This window comes from Hyperolius riggenbachi, chromosome 6, assembly GCF_040937935.1.
Source record: "Hyperolius riggenbachi isolate aHypRig1 chromosome 6, aHypRig1.pri, whole genome shotgun sequence".
NCBI classification, from domain to species: domain Eukaryota; kingdom Metazoa; phylum Chordata; class Amphibia; order Anura; family Hyperoliidae; genus Hyperolius; species Hyperolius riggenbachi.
The window spans coordinates 376824605-376849956 of NC_090651.1; the positions used below are offsets into that span (position 1 = coordinate 376824605).

General features: G+C 41.9%; 1 protein-coding gene across 1 annotated transcript in view; it reads left to right on the forward strand.

Annotated features, from left to right (window-relative positions):
- The window catches only part of LOC137522291 (uncharacterized), a 115623-nt gene that overhangs the window by 18046 nt on the left and 72225 nt on the right, over nt 1-25352 (forward strand). The window contains exons 9-21 of the mRNA XM_068242321.1: nt 363-487; nt 4826-5107; nt 7204-7329; nt 9516-9675; nt 12088-12144; nt 12330-12401; nt 13302-13426; nt 14572-14853; nt 16009-16131; nt 19879-20038; nt 20172-20264; nt 21738-21862; nt 24915-25196. Coding sequence (XP_068098422.1) covers nt 363-487; nt 4826-5107; nt 7204-7329; nt 9516-9675; nt 12088-12144; nt 12330-12401; nt 13302-13426; nt 14572-14853; nt 16009-16131; nt 19879-20038; nt 20172-20264; nt 21738-21862; nt 24915-25196 — 2012 coding nt within the window. The remainder of the gene's footprint in view (nt 1-362; nt 488-4825; nt 5108-7203; nt 7330-9515; nt 9676-12087; nt 12145-12329; nt 12402-13301; nt 13427-14571; nt 14854-16008; nt 16132-19878; nt 20039-20171; nt 20265-21737; nt 21863-24914; nt 25197-25352) is intronic.

Here is a 25352-nt window from a genome sequence, read left to right on the forward strand (position 1 = left end):
ATACCCGCCAAGCTCTAAGTAGTTTAGTACTGTGTATTGACATGCAATAAAGTTGAACGCAAGTTCCTGCCTGTGGAGTGCCTCCTTCTACTAGAATTTATATCACGGTGTGGAGCAGGGGTGGTGTACCTGCTTGGAGGAGTTGCACCGGCACCGACTCTCCCGCAGGGATTGAGTCCCAAGGAGTCAAGTTCAATCATTCATTACTAGTTTAGTACTTTATGCATAAGTCTTATCATATAATTTCAGGATGACTTTCATCTTTTTACGAATGGTCCTTCTTAGTTACCAGCCCTGAATATTATTTGTGATAATTAATTATTTTGAAACAAAGTGACAGTAATTATATATCTATTTTTCAGATCTTCTCTATCCTTATGGACCTCTCATTGATGCCGTCAGCCCAACGTCAGATGATGGCGGAACACCGTTAATCCCTCTTTCGACATCACTACACCTCTTCGGCAGAAACTACTCCTCTCTTTATGTGAGTAGATTTCTTCAAAATGTCCAACCCAGATAAACAATAAGGGATTTGTAGTTTACCATAAACTGCATCATCTTCAAATATTCCTACTGTCACGCCAGGAGGTAGGCACAAGATCCAGCCTTCAAGCTGCACATTATCCACTCCTTGCTGCCGTACAGTGTGGACACAAAGTTCATACAGTCTGCCCTTCTATTAAGATAGGATGGGAAGCCTTTACATTGACTTTAAGACATTTCCCTCTCATTGATATATATATATATATATAGTGTGTGGTCCAGTATAAGTCATGGAGAGAATCCAAAGACATAACAACAAAAGTTGTTTAAGTGATACCTTTAATGCCTAACTGTACGAGAATTATCTGCAAGCTTACAAAGAAATCTTGTACAGTTTGTCATTTGAGTTATAATCTAAACAACGTTTGTAGTTACATCTTCAGAGACATATCAGAACAGTCCTTCTGTTCAGTGTTGTTCAATTCTGTCTTACCCTCTTTCTGCAGAGTTCCCTGGGCTTTGTCCTTGGTCATCTTCTATTCTCTCTCTTTACCTTGTTCAATGAAACTCCCGATTTGACGTTCATAACCACTTGTTATATGTTGATGACACTTTAGTCTACCCATCAACTCCTGATTTGTGTCTCATTTGTTAATTTATTTATTGTATTTATAAAGTGCCAACATATTATGCAGTGCTGATGTAGGGAAGGAGGTGGGATGAGGACACAGAAGGTGCAGGTTGAGGAGAGGAGCAGACCCACCACTCCCCTGGTCCTGTTGTCTGGTCTGGGTGTGTGACTGAGGTGAAGGCCTCCATAGGAGAAGGCAGCCTCTCTAATCTCCAGCCGGAAATCTCCTAATGTTTACAGAGTACATAGTCTTGTCACTAACTGTCCCTCTGAGGAACTAACAATCTAATTTCTACCATAGTCATATGTCCCCATAACCTAGGGCCAGTTTAGGGGAAAGCCAATTTATCTGTATGTTTTTGTGATGTGGAAGGAACCCAGATTGCCCGAGGAATCCCATGCACACATTGGGAAAACATTAACACTCTGTGCAGTTAGTGCCCTGGCTGGAGACCTAGCGCTGCAAGGCAAGTGGCCTATCTACTACATCACCATTAAATGACTTCCCCTCACCTAACAATGTGCCCTCAAACTTTCCTGTTCAAAACTATCTAACCAATTTTCTACATTAACCATTAACAAACAGCTAACTTCAATCAACCCTGATTCTGGTATCTCTTCAACCTACTTTATCTTATGCACACCATCCCCTTAGCCTAGTAAGGCCGAGATATTTTATTCTATTTTGTGTGTCTGTGATTTATCTTATATTCGTAGACAACAATCTCTGCTAATTTAATGTACAGAACTGCAAAATATGTCTCATCAATGTGCCATCTCCGGTGATGCTTGTGAAATTTCTCCAAAGTCATTTTCACAATGCTATTTTTAATGTCGAAAAAATATTCATGAATATTCATGAAAATACATGGCATTTTCGCAATATGTTAAAAAGCGCGAAAATCCTTTAAGAGCAAAAATCCACAAATTATTCACGTATTTAACATTATTTTCATGAACATTAATGCAAAAAGAATAGCGACATTTTTTTGCTTATCACTGTCCACCTCGAGGTTGTTCACCCAGCTCTCGCCATTTCACTAACCAGATCTCCCTTCAGTTGCCGGCACCTCTAGCTACCTAATACATGGGGGCACTTCTAGCTACTTAATACTGAGGGTACTTCTGGCTACCTAATGCTAAGGAACACCTGTAACTATAACAGACAAGGTTAGTATGGGAGACGTAACATCTGGGACAGCCAGCACTCTTGCAGTGGAGTTGGGTGGTGTTTTGTAGGTTTATGGATGGTGAAGTCTAAGGACCCAGGACATCTGTGCCTATAGGCTCCTGAGATGTAAATCCCAGCCTGGATGCTGTTGAACATGTGTAGGTGCCAGTAAAAAAGGACTGCCATTGATGATAATCATTAGGCTAAAATGCCCAAGTTTTGTCCAGGCACTGAGAGAACAGCTATTTAATGTTGTATTTACTGTAAGGTCTCTTTCTAGAGCTGGATATATAAATTCCCCTCCGAGGAGATTTCTTATAAAATCCGATAGTGTTATTATTATTACTTTCATCAGTTGTTTAGTTATAATGAATGATAAATGACACATTGTGATTATTCCGCGTACCAATACTTTCACTAGTTGTCCACACAAAGATGGTTGTAGATTATCACAGGGACATTAAACTATAGTTGGGATTAGATTTAAACTAATAGAGGTAATGAATGCAATGTGGATAATTAAGAACATTAGTAGCAAAGGAAAGAGTCTCATATTTTTATTTTCAGTTATATAGCTTTATTTGTAACATTGCGTCATGCTGTCCTGTTTGCAGTTTAGAAACCCCACTCTGTATTTTAAGCTGTAAAACCAATAATAGCTAATGGCCCTTTGAACTTTCCTGCAGTAAAACCTAATCTCAAGCTGTCTCTCCCAGTTTCTTGGCAGTTTAAAGCGGCACTATGGCGAAACATTGTACAATTTAAAATATGTGCAAACATAAACAAATAAGAAATACGTTTTTTCCAGAGTAAAATGAGCCATAAATTACTTTTCTCTTATGTTGCTGTCACTTACAGTAGGTAGTAGAAATCTGACAGAAGCAACAAGTTTTGGCCTAGTCCATTCCTTCGTGGGGGGTTCTCCAGTATTTATTTATTTTCAAAAGCACTTCGTGAATGGCAGTTGCTCTGTCAAACTGCAGAAAAACTGTGTAGCGAGCAGGGAGGCTGGCCAGCATCAATGTTTAAATCCTTTTTAGGGAATATCTTTATAAAGAATAAAAGCCTTGCTAAGAATTCTCTAGGAGGAGATGGACTAGTCCAAAACCTGTCTCTTCTGACAGATTTCTACTGCCTACTGTAAGTGACAGCAACATGGGAGAAAAGTAATTTATGGCTCATTTTACTCTGGAAAAAATGTACTTTTTTTGCCTGTTTGCACATTTTTTTTAATTTTTACATTTTTTGCTATAGTTCCCCTTTAAGCTCTTCAGAAAACAGGACTGAGTTTGACCAAGTTGGTTGAATAGTTCATAGAAGCTCTTTTGCATAGATAACAACTCAAGTTTTTTTAAAAGCACGATCAGACTCTTTTCTTTGCAACTAATGTTCTATTTACTTTCCATGCTACACATACAATTTATTATCTCAAAAGTTTATTTTTGTTTCAGATTTACATAAAAAGCTCCTCTGAGGTCAAGTTAGCAACATGGTTATGCTCTCTGTAAAGCACTGTGCAAGCTGTTAGCACTATGTAACAGTATTATAATAATATACAATACAATTACATTTGTAAATTGCGTTTCTCCCATAGGACTCAAAGCGCATAGATATGTCTCAGATCAATACAGGGTTGCAGGCTGGACTGTGTTACAGAGGAAATAGGTGGTAATAAATGCCAGACAGGTGGCTTTTCAGTTAGGAATTGAATGCCTTTTAGGGATGGAGATGTCCTGATTGTGTGTGGCAGGGAGCTCCAAAGGTTTTGAGGTGGACTCTGGGGGTGACGAAGTTATTAGATCCTTTTGATCTAAGATTGTGGGGGGAGGGTGATGCAGATGCAATAAGTCCTTCAGGTATCCAGGACCCAGATTGTGCAAGGATTTGAGTGTCAATAAGCCAATCTTAAAGTGGATCCAAAATAAATTTTTACTCATTGCATAATTGTGTTCCTTTCATATAGTTTATAAGGCATTCCTCAAGCCAAATACTTTTTTTGTTTTGTTTTAATACTCGAATTCCCTTTAAACTAAGCAAGCTACGCCCACAGCTCCTTTTGTGCCTTGGCACTGTAGCAAGGGCTTATGGGAGCTCAGTCTGGGCAGGAGGAGGTTACTAGCTATTGATTTTAGAGACAGAGGGGAGGAGGGAGGAGGAGAGGGGACTGAATTTATACACAGGCAAGCTGATAGCATCTCTAGCCCTCAGCCTGTGACAATGTGACAAACAGAACATGGCTGCCCTCATTGTATCACAGGAATAAATAAGCATAAACTTTTGTAGCTGTTTGCAGCTAGATACGCTGTGTAAACTATCTAAACTTTAGATAAAATATATAGACAACTTACTTGTTATAGTTAGTTTTTCATTTCAGATCCGCTTTAAGCACAATTCTCAATGTTATTAGTAGCCAGTGGAGTGAGTGAACGGTTGGTGTTATGTGGCAATGGCAGGGTTGGCTAGTTAACAGACTTGCAGCGGTATTCTGTACAACAAACAATAATAATAACATGCTCATATCCTTTTCTCTTGAACAGGTGAATAATAATGGCTTATTGTCCTTCCGATCTTCCATTTCACAATTTACACCACAACAACTTCCTGTCGCTTTGGGAAACCCATTTTTGGCTGTGTTCTGGGCAGATATAAACAATCAGGTAGCAGGAGACATATATTATCGTCAGAGCACCGATCCAGATCTTCTGCACCAAGTCTCTTCCGATATCAGAACTTACTTCCACGATGAGGATTTCACAGCTCAGTGGGTGTTTGTGGCCACGTGGCACAGAGTGGCGTATTTTGGATCTAATACTAATAAGGTAAAATTTCACGTTTTCTGCAAACATTGCATTGAATAGTGATAGTATCACTAAATCTTTGATGGAATTATTATTTAATGTTATACTATTATACTTTATAAATGTCACATGTGTTGAACCCAGGGCCAGATTTACCATAAGGCAATGTAGGCATGTGCCTACAGGCACCTGATGATGTAAAGGCGCCTCCCTCCCCACCCCAAGTGCCTGCCCTCCTGCCTTACCTATGCAGAGTCCTGAGCGGAGTGGAAATGAGAGGCCACTCACCTGACTCTCAGCATTCCACTGATAAGATCTACCTTCAACTGGGGGCACCTCTAGCTACCTAATACTGAGGGTACCTCTAGCTTCCTAATACTGAGGGTACCTTTGGCTACCTAATACTAAATGGCACTAGCCACTAGCCAGCACAATAGAGGTTTCATTTGGTGGGGGTTTGTTAGTTCTTGAAAGACAAAGTTTAGGGAGCCAGGACATCTGTGCCTATAGGCTCCTGTGAGGTAAAACCGGGCCTGGTTAAAAAATGAGAAAACCCATCAGCTGAGCTCTACAAAGGCCCTAGGGAAAATGCCACATGTTATTTCAAATTGTGTATCTTAATTCTGAGGACCATTGAACCTCTCCATTATGCTTGTAGCATAACCTGTCAGGCTTGGGGTGTCCTTGCTGCTGCCAATCACTCTATTTAAACAAGTGTGGAAACTATCTCTCATGATTTGTACAACAAATTACTCATGCAGTAGAGGAGATACCTGGGCTGTCTGTAATGAGACACAGAGTACAGATTCCAACCTTGTATCTATCCCAAAGAATTGCTGTCTGATTGTAAGCAAATAATATGCAGTTAGACTGCTGGACGCTCCTTTGTGTTTTTGATACTTCTATTGATTCATGCTACCGATAAAGTTAATTCACAAAACATGTTATTTTTCACCTTAACTATTAGAAAAGATATTTTTTTAGATGAAACAGTACAGGGGAAACGCAAAAAAATTAGAATATCATGCAAAAGTCTATTTATTTCAATAATTTACCTTAAAAGGTGAAACTATTCTATGAAACAGACTCATTACATGCACAGCGAGATATTTCAGGCCTTTATTTGTTATAATGTTGATAATTATGGCTCACAGCTTATGAGAAGCCCAAAATCAAAATCTCAGACCATTAGAATATTGTGAAAATGTTCAGTATTCTCAGCTCAAAGTGTCAGACTCTAATCAGCTAATTCGCCCCAAAACACCTGCAAAGGGGCCCTATTTCATGTATTAGTTTCACCTTTAAGTTGGATTACTAAAAGAAACGACTGTTGCACGATACTCAAATGTTTTCGAGATTCACGTGTAAGTAACATCAAACATATTTTGAGTATTTTTTTGCACTCTGGTGGCTTTAAAGTGGGCTAAAACAGGACTTCAAAAATTCTTGCACCTTTTTTGGGGGGCAGCAGCTGAGGATTCTGTCTCATTTGTTGATCATCGCAATATCACACATCATTGCACTTGATCGACCATGTCAGCCTGAGTTTTCTCAGCATGTCGGATCAATACATTCAACCAATTTCAGTGTGGAATTGGTCTAATCACCAATCGGGAATGCTTGTTGTGGCACCTATTTTCATTAAATCAGATGGTTGACCGCCAACAAGTTGACAGATCTATGGCTACTTCTAATTTTTAAAGATCCCTGATGCCTGAATGACACAGGCATTGTTCTCCTCACTCCAAACAAGTCCGGCCCATGGTATGCCGCTCATTGTCCCTCCATCCCCCTTTATAGCAATAGACACGCCTGCAGTCTGTACAGCATCGAGCCCTAAACTGTCACCTGAGGGATCCAGTCCCAATCTCTGCCAGGTGGCAGCAATCCTTAGTGTGTATGTAGCTTATAGGCTAAAATTCTATTCCTCTCTAGGTCAGTGGATTTACACGTTCGTAGATTTGTTATGGGGGGAAAAAGTATATATTATTATTATAAAAGAATTGGGTGATGTGATGTATTCCTATATTCATAGTATGGTTACATAAAGTAACCATGTACATTCAAGACCAATTACTTCATTCTTCTTTCACTTATAAATGATCATGTTTTCACAGGTGGACACATTTCAAGCTGTTGTCACTACTGATGGCAACCAGACCTTCCTCTTCTACAACTATGCAGATCTTCAGTGGCCAAGCATGCGAGAAGATGGTTCAAGATATGATGGACCTCTAACACTGGTGAGGGAATTGTTATTGACACTTATGAGTCAGCAATAGATTCAAACCAGCTCTTTTGTTTCTCAAGCGGTTTGAGGGAGCTGACATGTTGCATCAACTTGGTCTTCTCAAGTGAATTTGAAATTGAGGTTTAAATGAAAACATCTTCTCACTTGTATGTCTCATGACAAATGTATTCTGACTTCAGTTCTCAATTTGGTAACCTCCTAACCGGGGTTCATTATGACACCTCATGGACAGCGGAGATTCACCGATATGATCACTTCAGGCAGATAGCAGAACCATTCCAGAGGTCTGTATCTTGATAATCACATCTTCTTTTATTAGGGCAACAATACAGATGTGATGCTGGGAGATACATACACTGGGGAAAGTAAAAAAAGGCGTACGTACATAAAGGGTGTCGGGAAAAAATGGCGCGGGGTGTAAACGATAAGCGTTATTACCGTTTATAAAAAAATTGTGTTGTATTTCGTTTACAAATAATGTTTTACAAATTTAGAAATCATTAAATAATGTGTTCAAATTGCCAATTGTGAAATCTTTAATCTTCCCTGTTTCAAAAGTGAAACTTATAATTACGTTTGTTAAAAAACGATAATATATGTTATATGGTTATAATTGTATATTATTGTGAATAACCTTCATTTATTGTTTCTTCTTATAATAAAATTTGAAAATATTGTTTATAACGATGATATAAATGTAACTACGTTCGTAATAAATTGTTGTAAAACATTAGTAAGTATTACTAAAATTGTACTAAAACTAAACCTAATCCTACTCTCACACAGAACCCTCCCTATACCTATCCCTTAGACCCCCCTGGTGGTGCCTAACCCTAACCACCCCCCTGGTGGTGCCTAACCCTAACCACCGCCCTGGTGGTGCCTAACCCTGACCAATCCCCTGGTGGTGCCTAACCCTAACCACCGCCCTGGTGGTGCCTAACCCTAACCACCGCCCTGGTGGTGCCTAACCCTAACCACCCCCTTGGTGGTGCATAACCCTAACCACCCCCTTGGTGGTGCCTAACCCTAACCACCCCCTTGGTGGTGCCTAACCCTAACCACCCCCTTGGTGGTGCCTAACCCTAACCACCCCCTTGGTGGTGCCTAACCCTAACCACACCCTTAGTGGTGCCTAACCCTAAAACCCCCCGTTCTGATCGCTTAATTGTATGGATAATAATGTTTTACAAGTAGTGAATGTAAAAAATGTATTGCAATTTATGTTACGTACTGATCGCTTTATTTTGTGAATAATAATGTTTTACATACAGTAAAGGATAACATTTTAAATAATGTTTTAATTAAATACAATAAATCATCACAAGTGCAGTGATAAAACATCAAAAATCTGCGGGTGCTGTTTGTAAAACGTTAATAATCTCCAGCGCCCTTTGTAAAACGTTAATAAACTCCGGCGCCCTTTTTTCCTCTTTGGCGCACGTTAAACGATATGGCATTCAATGGCCGTTTTTGTCCACTTGTCTCATGCGCCCATATTTCCCAGCTCCCAAAAAAAGACCTCTGCAATACAGTTACCTCAGATATCTTTCCCAGAGTGCTCTGCTTGAACAACTGCCAACAGAAAGTAGGAGGGGAAAATGTACATACCGGAAAAGGGGCGTTACAGAAAAAGGCCACAGGGTGGCTGTGCTGCATACTAACTGAAAAATATACATGTTGTAGAGAGATATAACAGCAGTCAGAGTAGCAAAGCAATAATGGTGGCTGGATAGTGTATGATGGTGGCTGGAAAGTGTACTGGTTAAGGGCTCTGCCTTTGACATGGGAGACCAGGGTTCGAATCCTGGCTAGGTCAAGTACCTATTCAGTAAGGAGTTCAAGGGCAAGATTCCCTAACACTGCAGGGTGGCCTCTTGAGCGCGTCCCAGTGGCTGCAGCTCTTGAGCGCTTTGAGTCCAACAGGAGAAAAGCGCTATACAAATGTTTGGATTATTATTGGATTATTAATAATGAGCTTCGGCTGAGGCAGAACAAAGGTATTTGTCCATTAGACCAGCAATTTAGCTGACAATATATTAGTGGTAGAGAACAAATCTGCTTATTACTACTCTTCCACGTCAGATTGATCCGTATTTAGAATGAGCCTTAACTTGTACTGTTATGATTACTATTCTAAAACGTCTATAAATCTACTATTCTTGCTCTTAAAAATAGGCTGGAATAAATAGTGGCTTCAACACTGGATACTACACACTCCCAGGATCCCTGTCACACGACATCAGGAATGTATCGTCCACCAGTAACGTCAATGTCACCGGACGCTGGGTCTTCAAAGTGGGCAACCTACATCCAGAGGACATCAACGGGGCTTTAGGTAAGAAGAAAAATGAGAAAATTATGCTATATGTGCTGTAATTTACTTCACACGAACTTAATGATGAAGACTCTCCAAATCACTCATTAACATACAAAAATTATTGATGAATTGTTAAAATCGTTGATGCAAAATCCGAAAATTAGTTCATGTCTACTTTTTATTGTAACTGTCATTAAAGTGGACCTGAACTCTTGCACAGGACTGAAGGAAAACATAGAGAAATACACCCTGTATGTATTTAGATTTTGATCTCTCAGCCAAGTCAAGTCATGTTTAAACAAGATGGCGCCGGACTCGGACGCCACGGCCACAGGGCTCCTGCCTTTTTTGCTTTTTTAAAGCACTCTCTTCCTCCACTCACCTCTGAGTTTCACTTCTGCTGAGGTAGGAGGTGGCGGAGGACATGGACACTGCTGGTCTCAATCCGGACCAGCCACGGATCGCAGTCTGCAGGCCGGCAAGAGGATCAAGCTGATCGGGGCCCACGTGCAGTGCGGAGGAAACACGGAGCTCAGCTGATCTGCCGCCGCTGCCTCCATCAACGGACTCCGGACCATCAGCGCCACCACGTTTCACTACGCATGCCCAGGCACTGCGCTGCTTCATCCTGCCTCAGGCAGGGAACTCGGCATCGTGATCAGCTGCTGCTGCCGGGGAGCCACCTCGGGCACACGTGGGATGCTTCGCTCTCATCTGACCAGGCCGGAAGGAGAGCCGAGAGAAGGGACGCCCCCACCATTCTGCAGCGCGGATTGCTGCAATCCCTTGTCGGGCTGCCTCGCTCAGGTGAGCCTGATGTCGTAGCTGCTCCCCCACGCCAGACCACCATCTCTGCTAGGGCATCCTCCAAGTCCACCTCGCTGCCTGCTGCAGGGCCGCCGCTCGGTCCCACCGGTGCTGATCCACTCTCCTCACTGCTCCTCACTCCTCACATGCCCGTTTGGCGGCATGCCAGCTGATCGAGCGGACAGCTGTTTGGGGCCCACGTGCCCTGATTGGTACTCCACCACCGCTGCCCAGACTGCTCTACTGTGGAGCCTGTCGCTGCTGGAAGCAGGACCACACTGGCAGTTTCTCCACCGCTGCTGCCGGATCCTGGATCTGAGTCTGCCTTTCACGCAGACACAGTGGACCACTGATCCCCGACTGCTGCCCCGAGCCAGCCCCTCCGGCCACCGACACAACAGGGGGTCTCAGAGACCCCACACCTGGGCATGCTCACGGGCGAGCTGCCGACCCTGAGCTCGGCGTCCACGTGGTGCGGGTCGCATAGTCGCCACGCTCCAGAGAGAGGGTCTCCACCATCCGCATCCTCCAACCTGCTCTAACTCTGCCACTGCTGAGGACCATGCTAGCCTGCACCACCACCAAGCCCTGAAGATCAGCTGCCCATCTGCCGATATCGGGGTACCAGATCACAGGCATGGACACTTGTCGGACGCAGTAAATGTTATTAAATCTGCAGCCCTAGGATTCTGCCTTTGTCTCTCTCCTCTTGCCTTGGTTATTTCTCTTTCTTCCTCAGTCTCTCTTTAACTATCCCTTCTCTCTATCTCTCTTTCTTTCTCTATCCACTCTTTTCCAGGACACACTACGGGGCATCTGGTACTGCTACGGAGCTGAGCGAGCGCCGTCGATAGTTGACAGGCTGCTCCTCTCACATAGCACTCCAGACTCCCCCACGCGTCCCTCACTACAGTTATGTGCTGTATGTATATATAGGTATATGCTTATTTTGTTCCATACTGTACCTGATTGTATGTGATGGATTGCATGCATGTGTTTGTACCATCTCCGACCCTGTATGAGCCAAAAATAATTCCGGGTACAACCCCCGTTGTACTTGGCGAAATAAAATGATTCTGATTCTGAAGTCAGCTCAGGAATCTCCTCCGCCATAATTTGTAAACCCAGGATGTTAACAATACGTCTGCTTCAATGAAAGCAGGAAGTAGACACTCTGCAGTTGAGAGGAAGCTCTGAGTTCCGGCCCACTTTGATATTTGCATACTGATCAGTATGACTAACACGGAATCACACAAATCAGGAACACAAGCAACCATGGGTCTGATCCAGTTCACTTTTTGTTATAAGTTTTCTCCTCGGAGATATTTTATCATCTTCTGCTTTAAATACCTTTTCAGCATTCTACAATTAAAAAAGTACCAAAAGAGCAGGTGAGAAAGTACTGTCCAAAATATTCAGAGGGTTTACTTGCTTGCTGCTGGCTTAAATTACATTTTATTGATAAAATGTCACTTAGGAGAAAAAGTAAATTGAATCGAGCTTCTTAAAGTAAAAGTACAAAAGAGCTGGTGAAAAAGTACTGTCAAAATGATTTATTATCTCATAACTAGTAAAATGTCCTGCAGAAAATCCCAGTGAAAGCAAACAATATTTCTTTTTCAGGTAATGATGCTGAAGTTCTCACCACAGAAACGCCACTAAGCACCACAACTCATCCAGGTAAAGAACAATGTTTTTTTAAGGAGTTGTAAAAGAAAAACGCCTTACAAAAAGAAATATTTTAATAGCTGTACTAGCAAACTCTCTAAAACTTTTTTTTTTTTTTTTACAAAATTAGAGTGCATTTTGCAGCCTAGAAAAATATTGCATTAATAAAACTATTTTTTTTCAAATTAATTTTGCAGAAATTTCTACTGATCCAATCTACATCCAATCCAGGACAACTGTAGCCCCATCTCCAGTCTTAAGATCATCAGGTATTATTACATTATGAAGAAATCTGATCAAGGCACACAACAATTATCAGCTGATCCACCAATTATCAAAACCCTCCCAAACATAAAACTTAAAGGAAACATAAAGTGAGGGGAATATGGAGACTGAAAGCAAATATTTTGTCCAGCAATCTGACTTCATACAATTTTTATGTTTACGTATACATCTGATTAATGTTAGAACTGGTCTTGTTCAATTGTGAGTCAATATAGGAGGTTCAATTGTGAGTCAATATAGGAGGTGGATCCAGTGACCTTGGTAAAAAGATACACACAAAAGAAAGTCAGGAGCCCATTATGGTGTAAGAAAAATCAAGTACTCACAAACCCAGGTTGCTAGATAGCAACCTCCTTTAGCCCGTGTGGGGAACGCCTGTCCCTTATTTGGGTTACAGGTCTCTCGACGAGGAAGGTCACTCTCTTGAAAAGGTCAGACTACTGTCTCTGTCCTCCTCCTACACTTGGGTGGGGGGTGGGGGGTTAAGAGGTGCCCAATGGGTTATAAAATAATTAAAACCAATATAAAAGGTAAGGTAAAATAAGTTTTGCTTTGGCAATGATAAATTAATTTTGTCCTGCCAATAAAGCTTATTTGAATTTGGACTGCATACCTAGAGATAAATATCTTAGCTGTATGCTGAAATGTTGTTTTATGAGCAATAAAATATTTTTTCAGCATACAAGCTTAGACATTTATCTCTAGGTAAGCAGTCTCTTATTTCTTACACTGTAATTATTTTATAGCCCTTTGGGTGTCTCTTATACCCACCTACAATTTTATTTTTCTGTGATGGTTAACACGGGGATGTCCCTAAATTGACTACTTGGATAGGAATTTGAATGTAGGAATTTGAATGATAAATGATTCTTCCTTTGCCTCAGATCTGCTCTACCCATATGGAACCTCAGTTGACACCATGAGTCCAAAATCAGATGATGGAAGTTCACCATTAGTAGGTCTTTCCACAGATGTTCCACTTTTTGGGAGAAATCGCACTTCCCTCTATGTAAGCATGGTTCTGGAATGCTTAATATTCTCAAATTTAGCAGTTCTTAGATTAGACACTTAAAGGGGAACTTCAGCCTAAACAAACATACTTACATCAAGTTACATTAGTTATGTTAATTAGAATAGATAGGTAATATAATCTCTTACCCACCCTGTTTTAAAAGAACAGGCAAATGTTTGTGATTCATGGGGGCTGACATCTTTTTCATGGGGGCAGCCATCTTTTTGGTTGAAAGGAGGTGACAAGGAGCAGGAGACACAGTTCCTGTGTCCTGATTACCCTTCCCAGCTGCACATGCTAGGCTTCAAATGTCAAATTCAAAATGTCAAAAAAAAAAATTGCACCAAAACAGCAGAACGAGAACAACAAAATCAGAAATCCCATCATGCTTTGCACAGCATCAGGGGAAAAAAGCCCGGGCAGTTTTCTTCTGTGCAGCTAAAAATGAGGCTTGTATAAGAGAAACAAAGTTCTGATGCTGTGAAACTGTTAAAGAAACACCAAGCCTTTTCAGTGCTGCTGAATCGATTTTTAGTCCGGAGGTTCACTTTAACAAAAAATGTTTAAAGGACAACCGAAGTGAGAAGAATATGGAGGCTACCATATATATTTCCTATTAAACAACACCAGTTGCCTGGCAGTGTTTTTCAGCGGAAATAGGATTAATGCGGTAACTTTAGAACAATAAAAAGGCTTTGAAAGCATAAGGTAAATGCAGAAGTTTACCACAGTTACCAATCAGGAATTCGGTTTCTGCATAATAGTGTACATCTGCAAAAAAATAGTGGATTCCGCATTTTTAAAGATTAATCAACCTTATTGACAAAAAAAAAAGAAATAACCTTATGCAGAAATTGGAAATTCCAATTTCCGTGTAATTCTAAAGAATCGGAAATTGTAAATTTCATCGGAATCATAAATCGGCATTTTTGACCATCTCTACACCAAAATAAAAATGGCTACAGATGGATTTTAATATTGGCCACTGGTCTTGACAATGTTTGCCTGACTGTCTAGAGTCCTTCCCATGAACATTAAACCTCACCTTTTTCCCTAAAAGAGATAATAATCAGATATCACAATATAAATAGGTCATTGCTGTATTTGGCAAAATATAACCATTTCCTTTTACTTTTTCGCAGGTGGATAATAATGGTTTGCTGTCCTTCCGTTCAGCCATCTCACAATACGTACCGCAAGCCCTCCCACAGGCTTTTGGAAACCCCTTCTTGGCTCTGTTTTGGTCAGACATAAATAACCAAGTAGCCGGTGATATATTTTATCGCCAGAGCACCGATCCTGATCTGCTGTCTCGGGCCACCTCCGATATCCAAGCCTACTTTCACAATGTGACTTTCACAGCTCATTGGGTGTTTGTGGCCACCTGGCACAGAGTTGCATATTATGGGTCAAACACCAACAAGGTAAGAAAACGAATGAGTGGTAATTTAATCAGATATCATTTTTTTTCATCTCTCTTGCCTCAGGGTTCCTCTTTTTACTTTTTTATTGAGAAAACACCTGATTTTCACCAAACTGATGGTAATAGTTGTGAGATAAGATACAGGTTCCATATATCCCTTCTTTTTAGTTTAATTTATAAAGAGGGGGTCTCTACATTAGCCAGTTACCTACACTGATATGGCTTAGAGAAGACACAGCCAGATAACATCTTTGTTGGGCATGGAGAGGAGCATTGTAGGTTGTAGCTCAAGGGATTGGAGGAAGTGGAGCTCTAGGGGTTCTGGGATGGGCCATGACGAACCTGCTACGCAACCTCCTTCCAATGTTAGCCTGAAGATGGATGCAAGGGTTGGATAATGGAGGCTGATGGAAGGATAGTGTAAATAGGAACAAGCTAGAATTGGCTAGTGGTGGACTGATCTGACCGCTAAATTTAGAACCTCTGTAGGCAATTATGGGACAGTGGATTGCACCAAGAGTGCTTCTAAGCGCTTTTTAAAAAGCTTGCACTTCAAAAAGCGCTTGGCTAATGTATTTGAATGGGATGGATCACACCAGAGCAATGTGCTGTTTTCCCAAACGTAAACGCGGGTCCCGCAGCATTTTTGCTGATTTCTGAGGCGATTCAGCCTCAATGTTAAGAATAGGAAAGTGGAAAATCGCTCTAGAAAGTGCTAGACCAGAGCGATTTTCCAAGCATTTTTGTTACAGAAGCTGTTCATTTACAGCTCTACTGTAACCAAAAAAAAACCTCTACACCAAAATGTTCCAAAAATCGCTAGGTATGCTTAGAAAATTGCTATGCACATGCTTAGAATCGCCCCAAAAAATCACTTCAAAAAGCGCATTTGCTTCTACACTAGCGCTTTTTGGTTAGCACTGGCCCACTGAGTGTATCCTTTGGCTTCGAAGATGTATCTGCATTAGGCTGCAAGAGGCACACTGGCAGACTGGGGAGGGACAAAATAAAGTGGCACCACAGCACACGTAAAAAAAAATTAAAATAAAAGTGGCTGGCAAAAGGTTAAATTATGATTGCCTATAATTTTCTGGCCATGCTTAAGTCTGTCCAACCTTCAAATGCACAGTTTAGATGTCCTCCTCTTTGCTTACAGGTGAACACGTTTCAGGCTGTGCTGAGCACCGACGGCAATCAGACATTCCTCCTCTACAATTACGCTGATATTCAGTGGCCAAGTGTGGCAAATGGTTCCATCCAGGAAGGACGTACTGCCCTGGTGAGTATACCCATTACCGGTTGAGTTAAAGTCATGGCATTTATTGGTACCTTTTTGATAGCAGAGAAACCATTTCACAATTAGCAAAAAATGTGGCCTTGGAGAGTGAACCCACATAACTATCACGCTGGTGCGTGACAAGATAACAGACACAGATAATATACAATAACAGTTGTGCAAGGTCTAGACCGGTCAGTACTTGTGCACAAGTATATATCGAGGTACAGAGTCGCAAAGCTTTAATCGTAGTCAGTATCAGCAGGATCAGTAACGGGTATCAGATGTCAGTCATATTGCAAGGATCAGGCAGTAGCAAAGTCAGGGTCAGGCCGAGTCGGTAATGTGAAATCAGATGACAATCGTACAGAAGGACTAGACTGGAGCAAGGTCAAGATCAGGCAAGAGGTCGGCACACAGATAATATACAATGAGATGGCACTTCAATAATATCAGAAGGATATTACAAATGAATTACAAATTACAGCTATCAATAAGAAAAACAACAAACGACTGACTAACTGGAGTACATATATATTGTGTGTCTACACAATATATGGATGTAGCTCAAAGGTAACTAGCTAGGCCAAGAACCAGCGAACTGATTAGTATCAAGGCCAGTGAGCAAGTGAAGCTCCTGGCCTTATATACTTTGACAGTAATTCCCGAGTCCAGGCTCTAGGGGAGGTGTCAGCTGATGACATCACAGCTGACACCTGTGTACCCTCCTCCCCAGCCTGTAAAGGCTGTCCTGTGTCGCACGCCGCACTGTGCATGCCGGAGCTCTGCCGCAGGGGTGCTGAGGATGCCAGAGGACAGCGGAGCTGAAGACCGCGCGCACGAACGAGTCCCAGCAGACATGCCAGGACGGACGCCGCGGGACTCACCGCTATCAGGTAAGTTTGTTACAGACTCATTGAACAGAAGTTTTTGAATTTATTAGTGGCTTTTGATAGCTGATGATCTATATGCAATTTGCCTTCAAAAAACACTTGCTGATGAGTTACACCTACAAGTAAATTTATATACTCGCATATAAGCCGACCCGCATATAAGCCGACCCCCCAACTTTTCCCTGAAAAAACAGGGAAAAATGATTGACCCCCATATAAGCCGGGGGTAGGAAATGCTGGATTGGTGCAGCCCCCCAGTGTGTCCCAGTATAGCTAGTATAGTGCCCAGTATAGGTAGGTAGTGTCCAGTATAGCTAGTAAAGTGCCCAGTATTGCCAGTATAGTGCCCAGTATAGCCAGTATAGCGCCCAGTATGGGTAGGTAGTGCCTCAGTTTAGCTAGTATAGTGCCGAGTTTAGCTAGTATAGTGCCCCAGTATGGCTAGTAAAGTGCCCAGTTTAGTTAGTATAGTGCCAAGTTTAGCCAGTATAGTGCCCAGTTTAGCTAGTATAGTGCCCAGTTTAGCCAGTATAGTGCCCAGTTTAGCTAGTATAGTGCCCAGTTTAGCTAGTATAGTGCCCAGTTTAGCTAGTAAAGTGCCCAGTTTAGCCAGTATAGTGCCCAGTTTAGCTAGTAAAGTGCCCAGTTTAGCCAGTATAGTGCCCAGTTTAGCTAGTATAGTGCCCAGTTTAGCCAGTATAGTGCCCAGTTTAGCTAGTATAGTGCCCAGTTTAGCTAGTATAGTGCCCAGTTTAGCCAGTATAGTGCCCAGTTTAGCCAGTATAGTGCCCAGTTTAGCTAGTAAAGTGCCCAGTTTAGCCAGTATAGTGCCCAGTTTAGCTAGTATAGTGCCCAGTTTAGCCAGTATAGTGCCCAGTTTAGCCAGTATAGTGCCCAGTTTAGCCAGTATAGTGCCCAGTTTAGCTAGTATAGTGCCCAGTTTAGCTAGTATAGTGCCCAGTTTAGCCAGTATAGTGCCCAGTTTAGCCAGTATAGTGCCCAGTTTAGCTAGTAAAGTGCCCAGTTTAGCCAGTATAGTGCCCAGTTTAGCTAGTATAGTGCCCAGTTTAGCCAGTATAGTGCCCAGTTTAGCCAGTATAGTGCCCAGTTTAGCCAGTATAGTGCCCAGTTTAGCTAGTATAGTGCCCAGTTTAGCTAGTATAGTGCCCAGTTTAGCCAGTATAGTGCCCAGTTTAGCCAGTATAGTGCCCAGTTTAGTGCCCAGCATAGGTAGGTAGTGCTCCGCCCCCCCGCCCCCCGCTGCTGCTATTACCTGTTTAGGAAGCGGCCGCTTCCTAATCCGCGTTCCTCTTCTTAAGTTTCTTCTCAGAGTATCACAGCAGCGCGCCCGGCGCTGCTGCTGTGACGATGTAGAGTGCAGGAAAGAGCGCGGCTCCCTATAGCGGCGATCTGTATCGCCGTTGCCAAGGGAACCTCTCTTTCCTGCCCCCTGCATCGTCACAGCAGCAGCGCCGGGCGCGCTGCTGTGATACTCTGAGAAGACACTTAAGAAGAGGAACGCGGATTCGGAAGCGGCCGCTGCCTAAACAGGTATTAGCAGCGGCAGCCGCGGGGGGAGCGGGGAGGGGGGGGAGCGGGGCGCGGACCACCCACCCACCCACCCACCACTAGACCACCAGGGAAGACTCGCATACAAGCCGACCCCCCAACTTTTGACCCCCAATTTGGGGGTCAAAAATTCGGCTTGTATGCGAGTATATACGGTAATTAAACCCTCAACTTTTGATTAAATAAATATACAAAATGTGACACTCGGGGGATACATGGCTGCACATTTCTCACCATTTCTGCCCGCATATAATGTCAGGTACACACTATACTATTTTCTGGGAGATGTATTGTCAGATCGATTATTTCCAACATGTCCGATCTGATTTCCGATCTATTTCCGCCTGTTTTTTGTTCACTTCAATAGAAAATCGATCGGAAAATGCTCCGAAATAGATCAGAAATCAGATCGATCTGACAGTAAATCTTCCAGAAAATCTCATTGTGTGTACCTAGCAATTAGCTGTCATGGGCTGTGCAGACAGATTGCTGAAGTCTGCACAGACAAGCAGATCACCACGTTTGCAGTAATGTACTGAAGACCAGGACATGGGAAAAAGTGAAATAATAATTGTTTATTTAAGGTTAGTGCACTATTTACAGAATGGAAACACTGCACACATGAGTGGAACCACAAATTCCAGCAAGCCCCACACCGCAACACCAGCAAACAACAATCCTAACTGACTGACTAACTAACTATAAACAGGTGAGTAATGAGCACAAATATATACAGCAATATACAGGGATACGTGGTACAGAATCAGCAAACAAGTAGCAAGGTCATAAGCATAGCAGAGTCAAACCAGGAAAATCAGGTGAACAGATCAGAACAGGTAACAGGTACAGGAGGTGTCCAGATATCAGCAACACAAGAACTCACTAATCTGGCACCAGATTGAAGCACAACCTGGCCTTAAATAGGCAGTCCAATCTGTCAGGTGACTTGATCTGCATATTCCATGGAACTCAATGTAGCACCCGCAGGTGAACTGAAGAACTGCAGCAACTGTCCAAAGACTGAGAGGGGGCCATCTGCTGGTGGGCAGCGGATGTCCATAACAGTTCATGCAAGTGCTGCCACCAGCAGGAGAACAGAGGAAATTGTTGTGACATTAGCATTACAGAGGGGGCATTCGGGGGGAGGGGGTTACTGTTTATTTATCACTCAAGTATAAGCTGAGACTTCCACTTTTGGGACAATTTTATGGCCCCAAAAACTTGGCTTATACTCAAGTGTTTATGGTAGATATAAAAGTATTTTTCTATTATTTCCTGTATTCTACAGGCCGGGCTTAACAGTGGATTTAACTCAGGATACTACACAATCCCAGGTTCTATGACTCCATCTATAAGGAATATATCATCTACAAGTAATGTCAATGTACCTGGGCGTTGGGCATTCAAAGTGGACCAGTTACATCCAGAAGATGTCACTGGAAATATCGGTAAGTGTGCACTGTTTTCCCACTCCTTAGTAAAGAGCATGTAAATTGCAAATGTGTTCATTGCTTGTTTGTTACAGGAAATAGCTTGATGGCCAATAATGGAAATTCTACAAACACTGTTTTGTTATTTTAGATAATTCTACAGACGTTCTTTTGGAAACTACGAGTGCCCCAATCTACACTATATACAGTCAGACCACTCCAGCTCCTGTATTATACTCTTCAGGTAAATTCATTTTTATTTTTTTTTCTCTTTTCTACCAAAGAACCTATTAGGTGAGGGTTGTATAATTATTTATTTTATATTAAATTTACCAAAATATATTTTTCATTCAGTTTTGGGCCAAGAAATATAAATATTGAATAAAGCCAATTTGCATAAGCACAATCAATTCCACTGGTCTTTATTTAAAAAAAATAATAATGTTTCTGAACTTGGCAAGAAAGGGTTTTAACTGAAAATCAGTGACATCCCTGGCGTCCTCTTCAGCAAAAGTTTGAACAAAGCCCACTCTCATTAACCCTCCTGGCGGTCTAATTATTTCCGCCAGGAGGCAGCGCAGCATGATAGCCGCTGCTCAGCGGCACCCCCCCCCCCTTCCCCCCCCCCGCCCGCTTCGATCGCACTTCGATCAGGAAATCCCGTTCAAAGAACGGGATTTCCTGGAGGGCTTCCCCCGTCGCCATGGCGACGCGACGGGGCGGGATGACGTCACCGACGTCAGCGACATCGTGACGTCATTGGGAGTCCCGATCCACCCCTCAGCGGGTTACCACCAGGAAGGTTAATTGTCTCTCCTTCACTTCTTTATGTGTGTTGAGTGATGACCCATCAAATATTTCTCCTCACTACTTGACCCACATGTAATTCACTTTTTCTCCTAAGTTTTCTCCTAGGACCTAAGTGATATTTCCCCACCTTGTCAATAAAATGCCCTTTAAAACACCCAAGAAAATACTCAAAATTATTTTTAAGGTAGTTTTCAAAGTAATTTTAAAAATAAGTTAAACATTTACCGGTACGTCCTAAGAGACACTCCGGACACTCTGGATTTTTGCCATATTGCAAAAACATACAGATGACAGCACGGTGGCGTAGTGCTTAGCGCTCTCACCTTCCAGTGCTGGTCCCCGGTTTGAATCCAGCCAGGTCAACATCTGCAAGGAGTTTGTATGTGTTCTCTCCGTGTCTGTTTGGGTTTCCTCCGGGCACTCCGGTTTCCTTCCACATCCTAAAAACATACCGATAAGTTAATTGGCTTCCCCCTAAATTGGCCCTAGACTAAGATACATATACTACACGGTACATACATAGACATGTATGACTATGGTAGGGACTAGATTGTGAGCCCCTCTGAGGGACAATTAATGACAAGACAATACAATATACTCTGTACAGCACTGCGTATTGCGTAATATGTTGTTACTATATAAATAAATACTGGCCCTAGATTACAATACATACACTACTCGATACGTTCATATGACTATGGTATCCATTACAACTTCAATTTTGGAAAAGATATAACAGATAAGCTCTAAGTAGGTTTAGTACTTTATACACAAATCTTATTATATTATTTCAGGATGACTTTATCATTTTATGAATGGACTTTCTTAGTTACCAACCCTGAATATTATTGGTGATGATTAATATTATTTTGAAACAAAGTGAGTGTAATTGTGTCTGTTTTTTCAGATCTTCTCTATCCCTACGGACCTCTCATTGATGCCGTCAGCCCAAAGTCAGATGATGGCGGAACACCGTTAATCCCTCTTTCGACATCACTACACCTCTTCGGCAGAAACTACTCCTCTCTTTATGTGAGTAGATTTCTTCAAAATGTCCACCCCAGATAAACATGAAGGGATTTGTAGTTTACCATAAACTGCATCATCTTCAAATATTCCTACTGTCACGCCAGGAGGTAGGCACAAGATCCAGCCTTCAAGCTGCACATTATCCACTCCCTGCTGCCGTACAGTGTGGACACAAAGTTCATACAGTCTGCCCTTCTATTAAGATAGGATGGTAACATTGCCTGAAATTTCCCTCTTATTGTTCTCATACTTATCAGAACAGTCTTTTTATTCAGTGTTGTTCAATTCTCTCTCACACTCGTTCAGCAGAGTTCCCTTGGCTTTTTTCTTGGCCATCTTCTATTTTCTCTTTACCTTGTTAAAGGGGCACTATAGCAAACATTAGGCTACTGGGATAACCCTGGTACCTATTATTAGGAGCATCAGTTACTAAAAGTTTATTTTTTTAATGCAGGCTTGAAAGGTTATAGACAGCATGTGCAGAGATCCTGTCAGTCGCGTGTCAAGCTATGCGGCGTGTACTACCCCATCTGCTGACTAAAGCTTCTGTATTCATTTATGATCTTCCACAATACTCGCTGAGCAGCCTGCATTTCAATGTCCTGTGCAGATTCAGCAGTGAGAGAGGAGAGGAGCACTGTTACAGCACAGCCCGGGTCAGCAGAGGGGGAGGACGGGCAAGGTCTCTGTCTATAATCTTTCAAGCACAAATAATACAAAAAAAAAAAAACTGATTGGTATCTGTTGCCCCTAATATTAGGTATATGATTCGTGTACACGCAAAAAGGGCATCAGGAAAAAATGGTGCGTGGTGTAAACAATACGCGGTAATAGCGTTTATGAAAATAGTGTGTTGCATTTTGTTTGCAATAATGTTTTACAAATTAAAAAACATTTAATAATGTGTATGAAAATCGCAAATTGTTAAAAAGATGATCTTACCTGTTTTAAAAGTGAACCTTATAATTACGCTTGTAAAAAAAAAAATGATAATATATGTATAATCGTTAAAATGATATAATATTGTGAATAACCTTCATTTATCGTTTGTTCATGTAATAAAATCTGAAAATATTGTTTATAATGATGAAAAAAAAATATATACGTACGTTTGTAATAACTGTTGTAAAACATTAGTAAATATTACAGACATTTTACTACAACTAAACCTAACCCTACTCTCACACAGAACCCCCTCTCTCTCTACCTATCCCTAACCCTTAGACCCCCCTGGTGGTGCCTAACCCTAAGAACCCCCTGGTGGTGCCTAACCGTAAGAACCCCCTGGTGGTGCCTAACCCTAAGAACCCCCTGGTGGTGCCTAACCCTAAATCCCCCCTGGTGGTGCCTAACCCTAAGACCTCCCTGGTGGTGCCTAACCCTAAGACCCCCCCCCCCAGGTGGTGCCTAATCCTAAATCTCCCCTGGTGGTGCCTATGCCTAACCCTAAGACCCCCCTCCTGGTGGTGCCTACCCCTAAGACCCCCATGGTACCTAACCCTAAGACCCCCCTGGTGGTACCTAACCCTATATCTCCCCTGGTGGTGCCTAACCCTAAGACTCCCCCTGGTGGTGCCTAACCCTAAGATCCCCCTGGTGGTGCCTAACCCTAAAACCCCCCTAGTGTTGCCTAACCCTAAATCCCCCCTGGTGTTGCCTAACCCTAAATCCCCCCTGGTGGTGCCTAACCCTAAATCCCCCCTGGTGGTGACTTGCCCTAACCCCCCCCTTAGTGTTCGCTTTATTGTATGGAAAATAATGTTTTACAAATCGTGATTGTAAAAAAATATGTTACAAAATAATGTTCTACAAATAGTGACTGTAAAAAATATATTACAATTTACATACTGATCACTTTATTATGTGAATAATAATGTTTTACAAACGTTAATAATCTCCAGCACCCTTTTTTTCCTGTTCGGCGTCCATCAAACGATATTTATTATGGGAGTGAATGGCAGCGCCCTTTTTGTCCACTTGCCTCATGTGCCCTAATTCCCTGTCACCGTACGATGCCAGGGTTTATCCCAGTAGCCTCATTTTTACCATAGTGCCCCTTTAAATGCAGCTCCTCGTTTGATGTTCAACCATTTGTTACAACATGTTGATGACACCTTAGTCTACGCGTCTACTCCTCCCGATCTGTCTCCACATTTGTTACAATATGTTGATGACATCTTAGTCTACGCGTCTACTCCTCCCGATCTGTCTCCACATTTGTTACAATATGTTGATGACATCTGAGTCTACGCGTCTACTCCTCCCGATCTGTCTCCACATTTGTTACAATATGTTGATGACATCTTAGTTTACGCGTCTACTCCTCCCGATCTGTCTCCACATTTGTTACAATATGCTGATGACACCTTAGTCTACGTGTCTACTCCTCCCGATCTGTCTCCACATTTGTTCATTTCCAGCCAGCAATCTGCTAATGGATGTCTCAATGGTACCTAAAAGTTCATGTGAACTTATCCTTCTTTCATTGTCATCTCTGTTAGCATTCTCTACATAAAGCATTCTCTCATCGTGTAGTATGGATAATAAGACATTAGTAGCAAAGAAAAAAGTCTGATATTTTTATTTTCAGTTATATAGCTTTATTAATAACCTTGCATCATACTGTCACAGTTGCTTGTCACACTCAACAAAGCAGAACTAATGACCCTTTGAACTTGCAGAAAAACCTTATCTCAAGCTGTCTCTCACTGTTTCTTGGCTGTTTAAGCTCTTCAGAAAACAGGACTGAGTTTGACCAAGTTGGTTGGATAGCTCAGAGAAGCTCTTTTGTATAGATAACAACTCAATTTTTTTGAACTCTTCCTGTACTGGACAACAAGATGAGACTCTTTTCTTTGCAACTAATGCTCTATTTATTATCCGTACATACAATTCACTATCTCATATGTTTATTGTCACTTCAGACTTGCATTAAAAGCCTCTCTGGGTTCAAAATAACATCATGGTAGTGCACTCTGTAAAGCACTGTGTAAGTTGTCAGCACTATGTCAATGTATAATAATAATATGTACTCATATCCTTTTCTCTTGAACAGGTGAATAATAATGGCTTACTGTCCCTTCGATCTAACATTGGACAGTTTACGCCACAACAACTTCCTGTCGCTTTTGGAAACCCATTTTTGGCCGTGTTTTGGGCAGATATAAACAATCAGGTAGCAGGAGACATATATTATCGTCAGAGCACCGATCCAGATCTTCTGCACCAAGTCTCTTCCGATATCACAACTTACTTCCACGATGAGGATTTCACAGCTCAGTGGGTGTTTGTGGCCACGTGGCACAGAGTGGCGTATTTTGGATCTAGTACTAATAAGGTAAAATAACTCAATATTATTATTATATTTATTAATATTATTATTTATTGTGTTTAAAGAGCACCAACATATTATGCACCGCAGGACAATAAATGCATCCAATGATACAAAGGATGATAGACGTAACAAAGTTATACAACATAGGACGGAGTTATA